The 15,923-nt window shown below is 39.0% G+C and overlaps 1 protein-coding gene and 1 long non-coding RNA gene across 5 annotated transcripts in view; one reads left to right on the top strand and one right to left on the bottom strand.

Moving 5' to 3' along the window:
* The window catches only part of ptprt (protein tyrosine phosphatase receptor type T), a 266,980-nt gene extending 255,361 nt beyond the window's left edge, over nucleotides 1-11,619 (top strand). Inside the window, exons 31-38 of the mRNA XM_026307430.1 lie at nucleotides 1,381-1,516; nucleotides 3,632-3,781; nucleotides 4,008-4,181; nucleotides 4,329-4,460; nucleotides 4,799-4,924; nucleotides 6,968-7,131; nucleotides 10,733-10,868; nucleotides 11,495-11,619. Coding sequence (XP_026163215.1) covers nucleotides 1,381-1,516; nucleotides 3,632-3,781; nucleotides 4,008-4,181; nucleotides 4,329-4,460; nucleotides 4,799-4,924; nucleotides 6,968-7,131; nucleotides 10,733-10,868; nucleotides 11,495-11,548 — 1,072 coding nt within the window. The 3' untranslated portion in view covers nucleotides 11,549-11,619. The remainder of the gene's footprint in view (nucleotides 1-1,380; nucleotides 1,517-3,631; nucleotides 3,782-4,007; nucleotides 4,182-4,328; nucleotides 4,461-4,798; nucleotides 4,925-6,967; nucleotides 7,132-10,732; nucleotides 10,869-11,494) is intronic.
* LOC113130645 (uncharacterized) lies at nucleotides 6,105-15,610 on the bottom strand. 4 transcript variants are annotated; one of them, XR_003295721.1, is made up of 8 exons: nucleotides 15,546-15,610; nucleotides 14,710-14,751; nucleotides 12,453-12,498; nucleotides 11,463-11,878; nucleotides 10,646-10,831; nucleotides 8,170-8,265; nucleotides 6,826-7,129; nucleotides 6,105-6,647 (listed from the first exon to the last, which is right to left on the bottom strand). It is a non-coding gene; the product is annotated as an uncharacterized LOC113130645 (long non-coding RNA). The 4 variants fall into 4 exon arrangements; XR_003295722.1 differs by having other exon boundaries at nucleotides 11,463-11,789; XR_003295720.1 differs by having other exon boundaries at nucleotides 11,463-12,498.
* Nucleotides 15,611-15,923: the final 313 nt, after the last annotated feature.

Below are 15,923 nucleotides of genomic sequence, written 5' to 3'. Positions count from 1 at the left end.
ACATTGTACTTTGATAGTAAATAACTAAGGCAAGTTGTTCACTGTTATGGATCTACCAAAGATGATTTTCCTTGTACCTAAATGCTAAATCTATGTGTTCTCTGATTGGCCAACTCTGTGTTTACGGTGTGGTTAAGTTACAATACATGAAGTAAAATAAACACATGCACTCATGGGCACCAACTGGTGTAAGTGCACAGACAGGCACATACAGACAATTAGGTAAAAAAGGAGCACTCTCACAGAGTGAAAGAAAACAGTGGTGAGCAGCCTTATAACCCGACAGCTATAGGAAAAGTATGTGGACGGGCAGGCAGGACGTTATGGCAGTCACTTCTAATTTCCGGGGGCACTCTGACACTATTGGCCTGTGTCATGAGGTGTTCAAGCACACACAGACACACATGCACACACAGAGGCCCAGCAGTATTCTGGTCTCAACATTAATCACAGAGGTTGACAGGTAATCTGCCAAGGCGCTCACTCCTTTTCTCTCCTTTTTTTCTCCTTTCTATCTTTCCTTCTCTGTCTGCTCTTATCTCTCTCTCTTTTTTCTCCTGTTTCTGCTCTCTCTCTTTCTCTCTCTAGCTGTATGAGCTGTCAGTGGGATTGCAAAGTGAAAGATAGGTTTCTCCTCTCCCTTTCCACATCCCTCCATACCTCATCCTCTCAGTTCCATCTCCATCCCTCCAGCCTTGCCCCCTTTGCTCCCTTGATCTCTCCCCTTTGAGGAACACTTCCATTATTCCCAATCACTAACTTCTTCCCACCATTTCCCCCTCTTTCACTCCCTTGCTCATTCAATCCATCCAATCATCAGTTTGTCTGTCCCTCTATCTGTCTCCTTCCCTCCAGGCATTACTGTTAAGATGTGTTGCTTTAACACTTGACATGGGATATTAAAGTCTCTATGGGTTTGTTTATGTGTGAGAGAGAGAGATACTCCATGTGTTTTTAGGGAACAGCTAGTCCAGTCGGTTTTTCTGTCAGAATTACTCTTCTGATGAGAAAAAAGGTATTTTTTGTTTGATTAAACCCTGACAATGTTTCTTCACAAAGATCTTTTGGTCAGTGACTACTGCTGTTTTTACCATAAAATATTTTATACTATAAAGAAACTACGATGATTGTCGCACCAGATAAGGTTAAAGGCAGCTGTGCTCTTTTATTCATGTTGTTAAACTATCATTTACAATCACATAGAGAACAATGTCACATACAGTACTAGCAGCTTCATTGCAAGAACCTTCTCTGGTGCAGCTTCTAATCTGGCCTTGGCCTGTGGCTTTACACTCAGCTCCAAAGCCACTGATGTCAAAGTGTTAGATGCAGATTTTGTGGTATATTTATTTGACACAGTTGTTGTGGTTGCCTTTGCAGTGCTGGTGCAGGAAGGACAGGCTGCTTCATTGCGGTGGACATCATGTTGGACATGGCAGAGAATGAAGGTGTGGTGGACATCTTCAATTGCATCCGAGAGCTGAGATCACAGCGAGTCAACATGGTTCAGACGGAGGTGAGTGCAAAACGCACTGTAAGTCACATTGTAGATAAATTCCTAATGACACACAGATGTCCAGGAGACCACAGATGGGTGTGCATGTGCACAGACAAACACAAAAGACACACACAGACTATTTTCTTAGACAGCCATACATTTGCAAAAAGGACATTGCTCAGAGAGAATGAAAAATGATGCTCTCTTGCATTTTTTAATTCTTCCAGTGCTGTATGGAAAGTTTCAGTTCCAGTAAAAATAAATCACCAGTAGCTTGAAGCAGTCCTAAAATTTACTGAGATTCTTGCATATTGACTTCCAATGTCCACATCTAGAAATATTCCACTAAAGACAATTTTTTATTTTTAGTATGCTCAATTACCTTCATTGGCTTGTAGCATTTTGTCTGTCTGTAGCTGGCGTATGAGAATCAGGAGCATAAAAATCCACAGTGTCTTAGTAGGCTCTATTTTTTGCACTCTTATATCATCCAACCCAGACACTCTATCAATATTATACATTCCCCAAATAATAGATGACTCTAGTGCAGACACACACACACACACACACACACACACACACCAAGTTTATGTTCACATTAGAACTTTTCAACAAGTTGCCAAAATGAGCCAGAGAGCTGAAGGCTAGAACAGACCAGTTAACTAGTATTTATACAGCGATAACTTCACCACTAACTTAGTATAGAGCTCACCAAGCCTAATCAGTGATGTTTCTAAATGATCTCTTTCCTAAAAAAGTTCAGTCTTTTTGTTAGAGTAGGACTTGAGTTTCTTGCCATCATTTTACACTCTGCTGTAATTTGTTCTAATTTTGCACTATCAGTCATTTTTGAAGAGTTTGTGTCTTAAATTGTTAAAATGTTTAATTTTGCAGCAGAAGAATTCATTTGTTCTCTAAGCTACCTTAAGCCAAACTAATCCATCTCGCCTCTGCATCCCATTTATACTACTGATGAAAGCCTTGCATATCCAAAAAGTCAACTTTATCAGGAATAAAGAAAAAACAGACTCATTTTCAAACTGACAGCTCAAGCTTGGAGCTTGAAACTGATTTTTGAATTGATGTTAGAAGTGCTGGGTTCAGAAAAGTTACCCTGGGCATTGCTTTGAGGGTTTTCATATGACAGCAGTGGTATGAAAGCTTGTTTTGTATGTGTGTCTGTGTGTGCACGTTCGTGTGAAGTCAAGCTAAATGCATCCTGCCCTGCTTTTTGGATATATGTGGGGGGCAATTTGTGTCAGTGCTGAAGCCACTTGACACTATTATAATCCTGCTCCACACAGCACAAAGCAATTAATCTTTTAAAAGGCACAGGGGAAAGAAGTGTGTGTGTGTGTGTGTGTGTGTGTGTGTGTGTGAGCATGTGTGTGTGTGTGTGTGTGTGTGTGTGTGCGTGCGTGCGTGCGTGTGTACGTACGCATGCACCTGTATGCATAGATGTGTTTTTGTATGCGTGTGAGTGTGTGTGTCTTTCAGTAGAGTAGGTAATGGCCAGGAGAGGTTATTTCAGTGATGCTTTTAAAACTCTCCTCTCTGCTCCAAGGGCAACAATTAACATTCGACAGAAAGAGAGAGAGAGACAGAGACAGACCGAGAGATAAAGTGAAAAGCAAATTGAAAAAGCGAGAGCAGACAAACACTAGTGTGAGAGGAAACAAGTGAACAAAATTGAAGACAGAAATAAAAAGTTAACGAACACTAGATAAAATTGGAAAGATAGCATAAGGGAAGGAGAGGGAGGTGCATTAACATGCACAGTGGCTGCTGTAGCTCATTGTGGCTGATGCTTTTACCAGCGAGCTAGTTGGTTGGAGCACAAAGAGCACACTTGATCCAGAGCACAGAAACACTGCAGGGCAAAGTACTTCTCCCTTTTAATCCACTTTCAAACTACTGAGAGAACATGAGCACTCAAAAAACGAATTCACAAACAAAGCGAATGAAAACCATGTTCACAGTGGAATATTTGAGTTTGTTGAAGACTTGAGAAGCAGCTTTAGCACAGTCGCATCCTGCCTGTCAATCTTACAAACACACTGAGAAAGTAGTCAGGTCACAGCTCCAGGATTTCTTTGATTTTTTTTTTTTCATATGCTTTTGCTCGTGTTGCAGGAGCAGTACGTATTTGTTCACGATGCCATCTTGGAGGCGTGTCTATGCGGGAACACAGCCATACCAGTGTGTGAGTTCAGAGCAATTTACTACAACATCAGTAGACTGGACCCACAGACAAACTCCAGCCAGATTAAAGATGAGTTCCAGGTGAGTACACACCTTTGTTTTTATCATATATGAGATTTTACATTCATTTCCTGGAGACCTACTTACACCCTAATGTAATCATACCCTTTTTAAAACTAAAAGTTTCCCTTCTTAGACTAGCTTTTCTCAACAATATCAATGTGCAGGTCTTTCTCCCCACAACAGGCTACTGTTTTAATAGAGTAACGTTAAAGTAGGATTAATAAACTATTTTTCTATCTATTAGACTCTGAACATAGTGACCCCCAGAGTCCGTCCAGAGGACTGCAGCGTGGGTTTGCTACCCAGGAACCACGACAAGAACCGTAGTATGGATGTACTGTCAGCAGACCGATGCCTGCCTTTCCTCATATCTGTGGATGGAGAGAGCTCCAATTACATCAATGCTGCATTAATGGATGTAAGTGTTTACTTAGTGATTTCAATGTGTGTTGTTTAAATTTTTACTACTGCAGTGAAACCTTGATTTATTATTTATGGTTCTGTTCATTTGTTTATTTCTCTTGTGCTTGCTGTTATCTGTTTCTGGTCCATCTCAACACTCCAGAGTCACAAACAGCCAGCGGCCTTCATTGTTACCCAGCATCCTTTGCCAAACACCATGGGCGACTTCTGGAGGCTGGTGTTTGACTACAACTGCTCCTCAATTGTAATGCTCAATGAGATGGATGCAGCACAGGTAAAAAGAAAAAACAAGAACATGCACATACACTCACAAATACACATGCAAGGCAATATTTGCTTCTGTTTAGTTTGAGGAAAAGCGCATGAAAGCCAGGAGCTGATACATCAGCTGTAACTTCATTGATCAGGCCGATCAATACACCCAGAGACTATTTTTATCTATGTCAGTTTGTATTGACAGTCCTTGCAGTGGCATCCGGGGAAAGCTTTACTTATGTTCAATGTTACAGTCATATCTTTGACACACAATAAAAACAGAAAGAACAGAAACATATTTAATATATGAAGTAATTTATTTCTGTATCATTTGTATCCTTTGTCTGTTCTCCATAGTTGTGCATGCAGTACTGGCCAGAGAAGAGTTCGTGTTGCTATGGGCCCATTCAAGTGGAGTTCATATCGGCGGACATTGATGAAGACATCATCAACCGGATCTTCAGGATCTGCAACATGGCCAGGGTAACAACATACTTTTATCAATAGTTTGTAGAATAGTTTCCTATTTCAACTAGAGATGATCTCTGCACGAAGCTTAGTCCATTGAGAAAGTAGGTTTCAAAGTGTGGAGTTGGGAAGATCTTGATACCCTGATTTTGGATAAGTTGGAGCACTGATGATGAGCTGGTCCTTACTGCCCAACATCAGCACTGGGGCTCACTAATGCTCTTGTAGCTAAATGTAATTTTACAATTCCAGTCCCCTTAAAAACAGCATTTTTAGTTTGTCTACTATATGTAAAAGATGAGTTGTTTTGATCATTTGCCTGATTCTTTACAGACGTATAATATTGTTTGGCTTTTCTGATAAAAATACTCAAAATGCATTTCTTGACCTATACGTGACATATAAGGATAATGGAACTATACATCCCAGGAGCACGATGTAAAAAGACAGAAAAGGCATTTTTCATTTCATATGACCTTTCCTTCCTCCAAAACAGCTAAAAAGATGCTATTGTAGGAAACCAACCTTAGCACATGAAAGCAGCCAGGTTTAGTCAGAACTCTACAGATGAAACAGCAGTGTGGTAGGAGGTGGTACAATAACAAGACATTTAGAAGATTCCTGGCCCCTTGTCTAGTTGTTCCCTCTCTTTCTCTCCCACTGCATTTTATCACCTGCTCCTTTCCCATCACCTTCCGACTTTCCCTCTACTTGCCCCTTTACTTTTCTACCGATTTGCCTCCTCTTGTTACTCCCTTCTCATCTCTTTTTCCTACCCATCCATGACAGTACACCTCTAGCGGTGCCCTATCGTCTGCATGCTCCTATAGCGCTTAGTGAACTCCTCGCTGCCCTACTCTCTATATTCTACCTCTCCTCTTCCTCTCAAACACATCATCAGTCTAGCGTGAAATGGCTCATATCATCGCCACAACAGCACATCTCACACTGTGAAAGCAGCTCCAACCTAGCTGAGTCTGTATCACCAACCACTAAGCCATCAAATGAAAAAAGGGTTAGTGAAAGAGAGAGAGAGAAAAGAGGACAGGTTTGGGAAGTAAAAAGAAGGGAAAAGAAAAGAACAAGTGATTTCAAGATAGAAATGGGAAGAAAGATGTTGAAACAGGAGTTGATTGGGAAGTGAAATTGAGGAAGTGGAGAGAAAGACTAAAATTGAAAGGAGACATGTGAAGGCAGGTAAACTGGAAGAGAGGGAAGGAAATGGAAAGAAACAGATAGCACTACATCTGCTTGGTAGTGTGTATAAATGTCAGTGTGCATGTGCGTGTGTGGTAAACCTAGCAGTAAATCAGACTGACAGTGACAGCGGGTTTTGGTGTTTTTAGGTGGTCGATGCCAACTGCCTCAGGCCAGATGACTCAAAACATTTTGTCTGCCATGAAATTGAATTAAACATTACAAAATGTCATCTTTTGTTGAGTTCAATCCTGTTTATTTTGAAAAGGCATTTTGTTCAGGAACAGGAACTAATCGTAGCACAACAGCCTGCTAACTCATCCAAAGTGTTTCATGTGTCATTACCAATGAGACTGGCATCTTATTTTTTCCAGAATCCTGTTGGATACACACCAGAAGGAGGAGCTGCAGACATTCGTGTTTTAAATTTGCCACTGTGCCAGTTAATGGTGATCTTGATGCCATTTGTTCTTGGACTTTCCAGTCATCGTTTGGTTTTAGCAGGTTTAGGGCAGGAGAGTGATGTCCACAGTCACAGCATCTGGAACATCAATGAGCACATTTTAGTCATTTCATTTTATTTTAGGACATATAAAGAAAAGACTGCTGCTGTGCTAGTACATCTGGGCATTCTAGGTGTCTTCCAATAAAATTTGTTACAAACACATTTTTTGAAGGTGAGACAATTGGGGAAATCTGGTCAGCAGCATTAGCAATACCTCCGAGAGCGAGACTCAGACACTCCTGTCGTGAGGTTGTTTGAGTTGTGTTTACATTCCCCATGGAAGAACCGCATGATGTTGATTGTGGCGATGACAGCTATGATGATAAAAATCCTAATCTTCACACCTCTCTCCTCAGCCACAGGACGGCTACCGGCTGGTGCAGCACTTCCAGTTCATTGGCTGGCCGGCCTACAGGGACACGCCTCTCTCTAAGCGCTCTATCCTCCAGCTGGTCAGGAGGCTGGCGAAGTGGCAGGAGCAGTATGACGGAGGAGATGGAAGGACTGTGGTGCACTGCCTGTAAGTCCAACACCCACACAGACAGGCACACACACGTAGACATGTATACAATAAAACACGATAAAATAACAAAGGAGGAACAAATTTTGTTCACTGAGATGACAAGTTTGAATAAAAGTGACAATATATTAAAGTTACGAACACACAAACGTGTATATATGACTGTGTTCTTGTGCACAAGTACTTAAACGCTGCTCAGCTACATGCAGTTCCTATCTGAGCAAAACAAATGAAGCTGATAATGAGGGAGGGAAACAGGCTGTAAAATCTATAGATGAGAGATTACAGGGATCTTTGCTAACAATAACACAAACACTGATGCACACACACTCTAGCACAAGCACATCACTGGTGCTTATCCAATCAGCTTTCTCTGTCACAGCTCATTGGGCCAATCAGAATTGGCATTGATTTGTTGCTTTTAGCTGTAGTGAGGTTTTTGTGGGCTTTTTGGAGAGAGAGAGAGAGAGAGAGAGAGTGTGTGTGTGTGTGTGTGTGTGTGAAATACAGGATGCTATGATTAAAATAAACACAACCCTGAAATTAATATGTTAATTATTTCTAAATTGCTTTTTGTAGACTCAGATTTCAGATTGCAGGCTACAGGTGCAAATAAATCAAAGTCACTTTATGCTTATAATAATACCATCACATTTCAAATATTGTAAAATAATCTAAGCTGTAAGTAATGTGAAAAAAAAAAAGTTTTCATTTGCAGTGCCTAGACAGCTCATCACTGAAAGAAGCTGCATGAGCTGGTCTCAGTGCTGCTGGTGGATTTTAACTCAGCCCTTATAAACAGAATCAGTGGTTACACCCCCTCGTGAGTTAGAGTAATATAGATGGTGACAGATGCATATCCCACCTTTGACTCCCAGCTCAAATCAACCTGTCATCCCCAGCTATTTATTTCATGAAAAAGAAATTAAGTTTGTTGTCATTTCAAATTATAAGCACAAAGTGACAGACGTCTTAAAATTACATCTGTGTGACAATAATGATGAGAAATTCAAATATAGGCAAATAAAAATCACTTACGGGAAAACATGTTCAGTTGTAATCAGTAGCCACCCCGACTGTTCATCTGTAAGCTTCCTCTGCTCCTGGGTGAAGACAGCTACAGTGGCTAATCAGCTATTGATTTCACAGATAGAGAAACGGAGAAACATGATGGTTCAATCAGTAGCTGGTGAAAACTGATTACTTTTCTGCTCTTCACTTGTCCTGGAGGTTGGAGTCTGATGGGTCTTAAATGCTGAGCACATGTCTCATTTTCAGCAAATCACACTTAACACAGCAATCTGTCTCTGCTGTAGGTATGCATTTTAGATACAGGAGAATAAAAATAATGTTCTTCTGTATCTATATCTTTAACACATTCACAGCATGGAGTTCAGTTCAGGTCTGAAATAAGAATTTCAAACAGCCTGAACAATATACCAGGCTACATTGATTGCCAGATTGTTTGATCAGAATCTTTAGCTACAGGATTTAGTTCAGGTTATAGAAAATTTGATCTTATTTATATTCGTCCCTGTTGCCCTTTCAGTTATGATTATACTGCAAAGACTGAGAAGATCTGGACTCTTTTAGTTTTGTTTTTCCAATGTCCCCCAGATCTAATTATTATCGAATTATTTTCTCATTATCTTAACATTGTACTCATGACACTGAACAGCTGTAACAGAAAGAATGGACAAGTAATGAAGAAAACATCATATATGATTGTAGGTTCACAGTTAAAGAGTTTTTGGCCATTTCAAAAGAAGATTTACATTTACATCATTTTATAACCTGAATATAACATTTACAGTTTTTTTTTCTTGTCTGCATTAGTAATGTACAAAATCAAAGCATCACAATGCTTCTTATTAGCCACTGACAGACATGAAACTTTGAAATATTCTTAATTGCATCGATGTGCAGCAGTTTCTTTTTCAGGGAGCTGCTGCTTGTTTTGATTGAAAGGGCCAACTCTGACACTTCGATGCTGAGGTTAATAAACTGCAAAACATACAAATAATGAAAGTCATTCATTAGCTTTGACCTTCACAACCGCTTGAGTCTTGACCTGACCTGTCCTGATTTTAGTGGGTTTGCTTGTTATTCTTCAGTAATTAGATTTTTAACCCTTACCTAGAGCTTAGCTTCTGCCATAAAGCCAAAAAAGGAACTAATAACTAATATTTCCTATTGGGCAGAAAGAATTAAAAAGTTGATAAATCTGAGGTTTTTTTTTCACTAATCCTACAATAAGTTATGCCGAGTGAAGAGCAGACTGTACTGTGCTGGCACTACTAATGCAGAGAAGAGAGAGTGTGGGTGGCTTTTGTGATGGATGCCACTCAACCTCTCAATACCTGAATGTTTTATTCAGCCTGAATACTGAAGGAATTCAGGTGGAACAAGGTGAGACAGGAAAGTCTGGAGCTCTTTTCATGGTGGGTGGTCTGACTGCTGACAGGCAGAGACTGACTGGGGCACACAGTAAACACATAAACAATTTTGTCCTTTTATGCAGTTTATCATCTGTATAAAGTCTAAAATAGTCAAACTTGGACTAAAGGCATCTTAATACATTTCTTTAGCCTATTAGTAGAGCTCTTATTAGCTCATATTATTCTATTGCTCTACAAACTATAAGCCTCATCTGTGTTTAGTCTGTAACTTCCTGTGATTTGTCTTATTTACACTTGTGTTTTCATTCTGGGTAGCATTAAAATATCTTCGAATAGCTCAAATTTGGTTTTCCAGAATGTAAAGACCTTAAGCCTGCTATTAGAAACCCAGTTAGAATTTGTGTATACTCTTCATGTATTTTAACTTTTGCATTATATAACCTGTATAAGCATTAAGAAAGAAAATAAATGCTGCTCAACAAAATACTGAAATCTGAAAAATTTGTACTAATTTTTCCTTAAGCCAAATTTCACGCACAGGTCTTTGTGTTAAAACTTTAAACTTTTCCTTGGAAAATCAGATATGACAAATATTGCCAGTTTAGAAATACAAGTTACATTAATAACACTAAGCAATGCCCACTTAACCTCTGTAGGTTAACTGTGGACCGCAGTGACAGAATTTATTCCAACCCTAATCTTTTCCTTTAAATCTAAAAGTGTTTGAAGCCAATATAGACTCAGCAAACAAATGCTGCTTCTCATAACCTATCGGGTTTTTTGTCAGGTCAGGGTTTTTAGGAATCAAGAGGTTTTTCTTTCATTTTTTTCAAGCTGACAATCAACCTCAGCTCAGTATCTGTAACAAAGGGCAGGCTGGAGAAGAACTGTTTGAAAGGAAACATTATATTCCACGATAAACACTGTTTAAAAAAAGCAGAGCTCCCACAGAGATGAAAGGGAAAAGCAAGTCCTGCTGAATTATTGAGCTTCAAAGCAACTGGTCACAGGGTCAATTTCTTTTTTACATTATTCCTTTTACTTTCCTTTTTCTGTCTTCCTCTAATGAGTTGACCTCCCTGCTACTGCTTTCCTGATGATTTTGGCTTACATACCTTGGTTTCCAAGATGATGATGACGATGATGTTGGATGATGAAGATCTCCTCTCCCTCTCTCTCCTTCCCGCTCTTCTCCTCTGCAGTACCGGCGGAGGACGTTCTGGAACGTTCTGTGCCATCTGCAGCATCAACGAGATGATCCAGCAGCAGAACATCGTGGATGTTTTCCACACTGTCAAAACCTTGAGGAACAACAAGACAAACATGGTGGAGACTATGGTGAGAATTCGCAACACATATGCACATATTTCAATTAAATATTCAATGATTTAATTTACATGGCGTACATACTAGATATGGAGGATGACAAAATCTCTTGTATTAAGAATGAGCATCTATTTGTTTTTAGTGAATAAATTTTAAAAAGTGCTGAAATAAAGCACCTAGTGACTTTGAAGAAGTCTTCTGCATGAGACAATTGTGGTTACACACACACACACACACACACACACCACACACACCTACTGTAGGTGCAAATGGATTATAGTTTTGAACATATTGTTTCTCAGTTTGTCAGAGTTGCTGCTTTGCTGCCTTGAGTGAAGATTTAATTGTGATCAGTCTGATTTTGTTTACCTGCTATCAGATCCTGAGAACAAAGGAGAGGAGCGAAGTCTCCAGTGAGACAAATGTTTAACATGCACAAACAAGTTTCACAAGTTCAGCAAAACTTTTTTTTTTTTTTTTTTTTTTTTACATCAGGGGAAGAAACATTTGCAAACTGTGAAAATATTTATAGAGTTTGAATAAAAGCAGCTACTCTGAAGTGCAACAAATAAAAAAAAAAAATAAAAAAACTTTGCAGACACTAACCTTTACTTTCCGTGCTGTTTGTCCTTCCACAGGAACAGTACAAGTTCTGCTATGAAGTGGCTCTGGAGGCGCTCAGCTCCTTCTGATTGGCTGTGGGCTGAAGTTCTCTTCTCTGATTTGCCATCGACATCGCCCGTCGTCATTGTCAACATAACACCGGGACACACACAGTGCAAAGCTCCTTCGTGTTGACCCGAATCCAACCTGTGAGCATGTGTGTGTGTGTGTGTGTGTGTGTGTGTGTGTGTGTGTGTAAGAGAGGCCAGCTTGCACATTTAATTGTGTGCATATTTGTGTGCCACACACACACACACACACATACACAACCTGTAAAATAGAGGAGAAAAAAGAAACATGCACACTGTTGATTTTTGTGTGTGTATGTTGACTTCAGCCAGACTGGGGACTTTACATGCCTGTACAAAGAAAAAAGAAAAAATGATATGTTGAAAAAACAAAATCAGATGTTTAAAAAAGCGCCAGTTTTTCCTTCTCTATCTCTCTGTCCTCTCTGCTGGGCTGTGATGTGACTACTGTACAGTATTTCCTTTTTAGATATACTCTACGCCTTGAATGTTGTCTCCCTCTGAAGACTGGATGCACACTAGAAGATTTTTTTGGAAAGTTGTACATTCACTTGAGATCAAAGCTTCAACTCGGCATTTTAAACACCAGTATTTACCCACCCGGAGTAATTGCAAAAATTAACTGAGTTGTGGATGTTGTTGATGATGATTCAGTTAGCTGGATCAAAGCAAAAAAATCAACAGACACTTGTTAATATTTCTGGCATCCAACCCAGTAACTGCATGGTTTCTTTTCTTTCATACTGCAGCAAGGACAAGTCATTTATGACTTTCTTTTGACAAGAGCTGGGAAAAATAGTTGCAGTCATTGTTAAACACGAGGAAGTAGCATGACACAAGCTAAGTGGAGTCAAATGCATGGTGATGAATAAAAACGTATTAAACAAAAGAGAATGAATCTTACCTTGCCTTTAAGATCAAATGTTGTTGCTCCACTTTTTTCAGTGGTGCTGGAAGAATAAAAAACAGGAAGTCAGTCTTGTCAAAATCTTACAGTGTGCATCCTCCTTTACTGTAAATAAGATAAGACAACCACAGTCAAACAAACAAACAGACAAACATCATGCACCAGACACATTACAAATAAAGGTTACCATTTCAAAACCCTATTGCTCCTAAAAGCTCTGTCGGTGTCACAACCTGGTGATTATTAGTTTGGAACAAAGTCCTATGTTTCCACAAACTGTCCATTTAGACATTTTGTCTAAAAAAATTAAGATATTTATTTTTGCATATTGCACATTAGCTGACGCCCATATACAGAGTGACTACAATGGAGATTTCAAGAAAGAACATGGCCGTTTGATGTCAGCTTGTGATGCTTTAGCTACGGGAAACGTTATAATAAACTGCACTTAAACACCCACTAAACCTGAAATAGAGCCTAATGCTTTTTCCAGATGAAAAGGTAAACTAAATGGAATTTATATGAAAGTTTTTGCAGAGTTGTTTAAAGTTTGTTAAATGCTTTTAAATAATGGCTTTAACTTGAAGCTGCTGAAGGGACGATACTTAACGTATTCTCTGAAAATAAGAGAACCAATTAACTAAAATATAGACTGGACTCCCCTCTGTTGAACTGCAGTGAGACAATAGCAGTCAACCACTAGCCTAACATTCATTATCAGTCTAGTGCAGCTGTTTACTGATACAACTGTATCTTGTTAGCTTGGATGGTTTGAACTTAACCTAGGCTGTAGAAATTTACGTTTTTTTTCTTTGGTTTTCCCCTTGTGAAACTGTTTTCATACCTCCTTATTTGTAGGTGCAAAATTTGGGTCCCTTGACAGAAGGGATTTAGTTAAACACTGTCAGCTGCCCAGTGTTTCGTTTTTCACCTGAGGCAGTTGTCATGATGTAGGAAAACAGCTGTGCACAAATTATTTTCCTGGTGTTGCAAATACACACTCAACTGGCGCTATTAGGTACAGTGAGCTAAAATGCGGTGTCATATACCTGTCTTGCAGTAAATCCTGCATTACGTTGTTTTGTTGAACCTGTTCTAAAGTAGTGTTGATTCAACTGTGATCATGTCCGAGGCTGGAGTTTGTACTGCTGCTGCACAGGAAGGGTTTCTGTTATTTATCCTGGGGTGGACATTAAACACCTCAGTATAACTCAATACTGTTCATCAGCAGCACAAACTACATCTTCCAAAATTATCATGTAGACTGCATTACCTCATAAAGCTGACAACTCCATACTGGTTTCAGACAAGTCTAAAATTAGAAAATAAAATCTTTAAACTTGTTTCAGATCAGAATTAGACATCAGTGACTGCAGATTAAACTTTAAAACGAGACTTGCTTTGATTTAGATCAGATCCACAAGCTCTACTCTGTTTCATGAAATACATTCTGGATATATTTCAGTGACAAAGAAGCTTGGGGATTAGATCGTTCCCCCAGTCTGCCATCTATCATTAAAATGACAAAAGACAAAGCGACAGGTCACATTTACTTTTCCTCTGCAAACAAAGCCTCAGATTTGCTTTTTAGGCCCACTGAAGTGTGCAGGTTTTGACAAACTCATTCCTGGTCTACAAGGAAATCATTTCACTTTATGGTTGACCCTGAGGTGAAAGAAGGTCAACATGGCTGGCAGTTTAGATTCCACTGCTGCTCAAAGGACACTGTTGGCGAGTGTCAGGATGTCCTGCTGACCTCAGCTCCCTATTATTATTTGGTATTGCATTTAGAAGATGTCCAGAAGACTCAACCAAAAACTTCCTGTCCCAGATTTATGTTCAAGCACCTTCTGAACTGTGATAATATTGAGATTTGTTGGCTAAAATGTACTCATATATTCTGAGGCACTGTAATACAGCGAATCAGAGAACAAACCATCAGATTAAGGGCTTCATTTTCAAACATGACTGATCTATTTTGGAAGAATCATGGAAATTAATGAACCGTTTTCTAAGCCAGCCTTTACAAAAACAAAACCCCTAATGTTAACTGATGCTTAACTTTTATATCAGCCATCAGTTCATAGCAGCAGGTATGAGATAGTGGATTACCCAGTGTCGAGCGATACTCTATATTTAACAGAGGTAAAGATCATTTTTTTGGTGAACATTTAATTTGTTGGTCTTCTTGTGTGTCTTAAAGCTTATGGTCAGATCTGGCACACTTGTGGCAAAATGTTCAGTGTGTGGTTACCTTTTATTTTCTGCAGGAGTCCAGTCAGCCTCCTTAATGGACCTATGAAGACAAAAACGTGTTGTGTTGAAGACAATGTGAATGCCAGAAATGTTTCTGCTTTTTATCTCCACGAAGGCTTTATTTTATTGACTTGGTTCATGGCTCTTCATCTGTATTATATTATGATTGTTTTATTTTTGGATTTTTTTTTTTGTCCTGAATTTGTACTTTTTTTTTTTTTTGTATAATTATTCCAATGATTATTCGTTAAGTGTTGTTTAGATCTGGTGATGCCATTCTCATTGGTTGTTTAGTTGTTTGAAATGTGGTTAATATGAAATAAAAGGGACCAAAATGTTGAAAGTGATCTTATCTGTCTCTTTACAGACTAATATGACAAAATATTCCTGTGATCCCCACTCTATAAGCTATTGCTCTTTGACTATAATATACAAATGGACATTTATCAATTTTTTTATTATGGATGACTTTTATTGACTTCACATTTCACAAAACATCTTATTTAAACTTGGGAGTTATGTACACTGGAAGTTAAATAAATCTTACTTTAAACAAAGTAAATCACTTAAGCTAATGAGCAATTTACCAGGTGTTCTTCCAGTCTCTCTACTCCTGGGTGATTTTGTGGAGTGATTTGGTATTAAAAATTGCTAAAATCAATGCTTTTAGCTCGCAACATGTAAACTGTCTATAGAGCAGCCACGAACAGTGTTACAGTCTCAGGTGTAAGACGTAACATAACTAAACAATAAGCAATTTGCACAAGGTGAGACAGTGCACCATGTACAAGTGTTATGTTAGTATTTATTTGTGATCTACATTTAATTACTAACCTTGTAGCATCATGATTAGGTTTCAGCCAGGACGACACAGGACAAGAAGAGTGACACAGAATCGAGAATGATTCATCAGCCTGGGGAGGGAAAAAAAAAAACAATACATCAGCTCTTGCAGCCTTATTTTTCTACAGAAATTAGAAAGTAAGAAAGTCAACATTTACTTGGCAAAATGCCTCATAATTCAATTGAATTGTACAGCGCCAAATCACAATACAATCATCTCAAGGAACTGTACAAAAAGCAGCATAACTGAGGGATGGTCCAGGGTCACCTGAGTCAGCCCCAACTATAAGCTGTGTCAAAAAGACCGATTTTAAGTCTTAAACTTAAAAAGTCTAGAGGGTCTCTGCCTCCTGAACCCAGACTGGAAGC

The sequence above is a fragment of the Mastacembelus armatus genome, chromosome 5, assembly GCF_900324485.2.
Source record: "Mastacembelus armatus chromosome 5, fMasArm1.2, whole genome shotgun sequence".
NCBI classification, from domain to species: domain Eukaryota; kingdom Metazoa; phylum Chordata; class Actinopteri; order Synbranchiformes; family Mastacembelidae; genus Mastacembelus; species Mastacembelus armatus.
The sequence above is the reverse complement of the archived record's forward strand: the minus strand, read 5'-3'. Positions and strand labels throughout refer to the sequence as shown.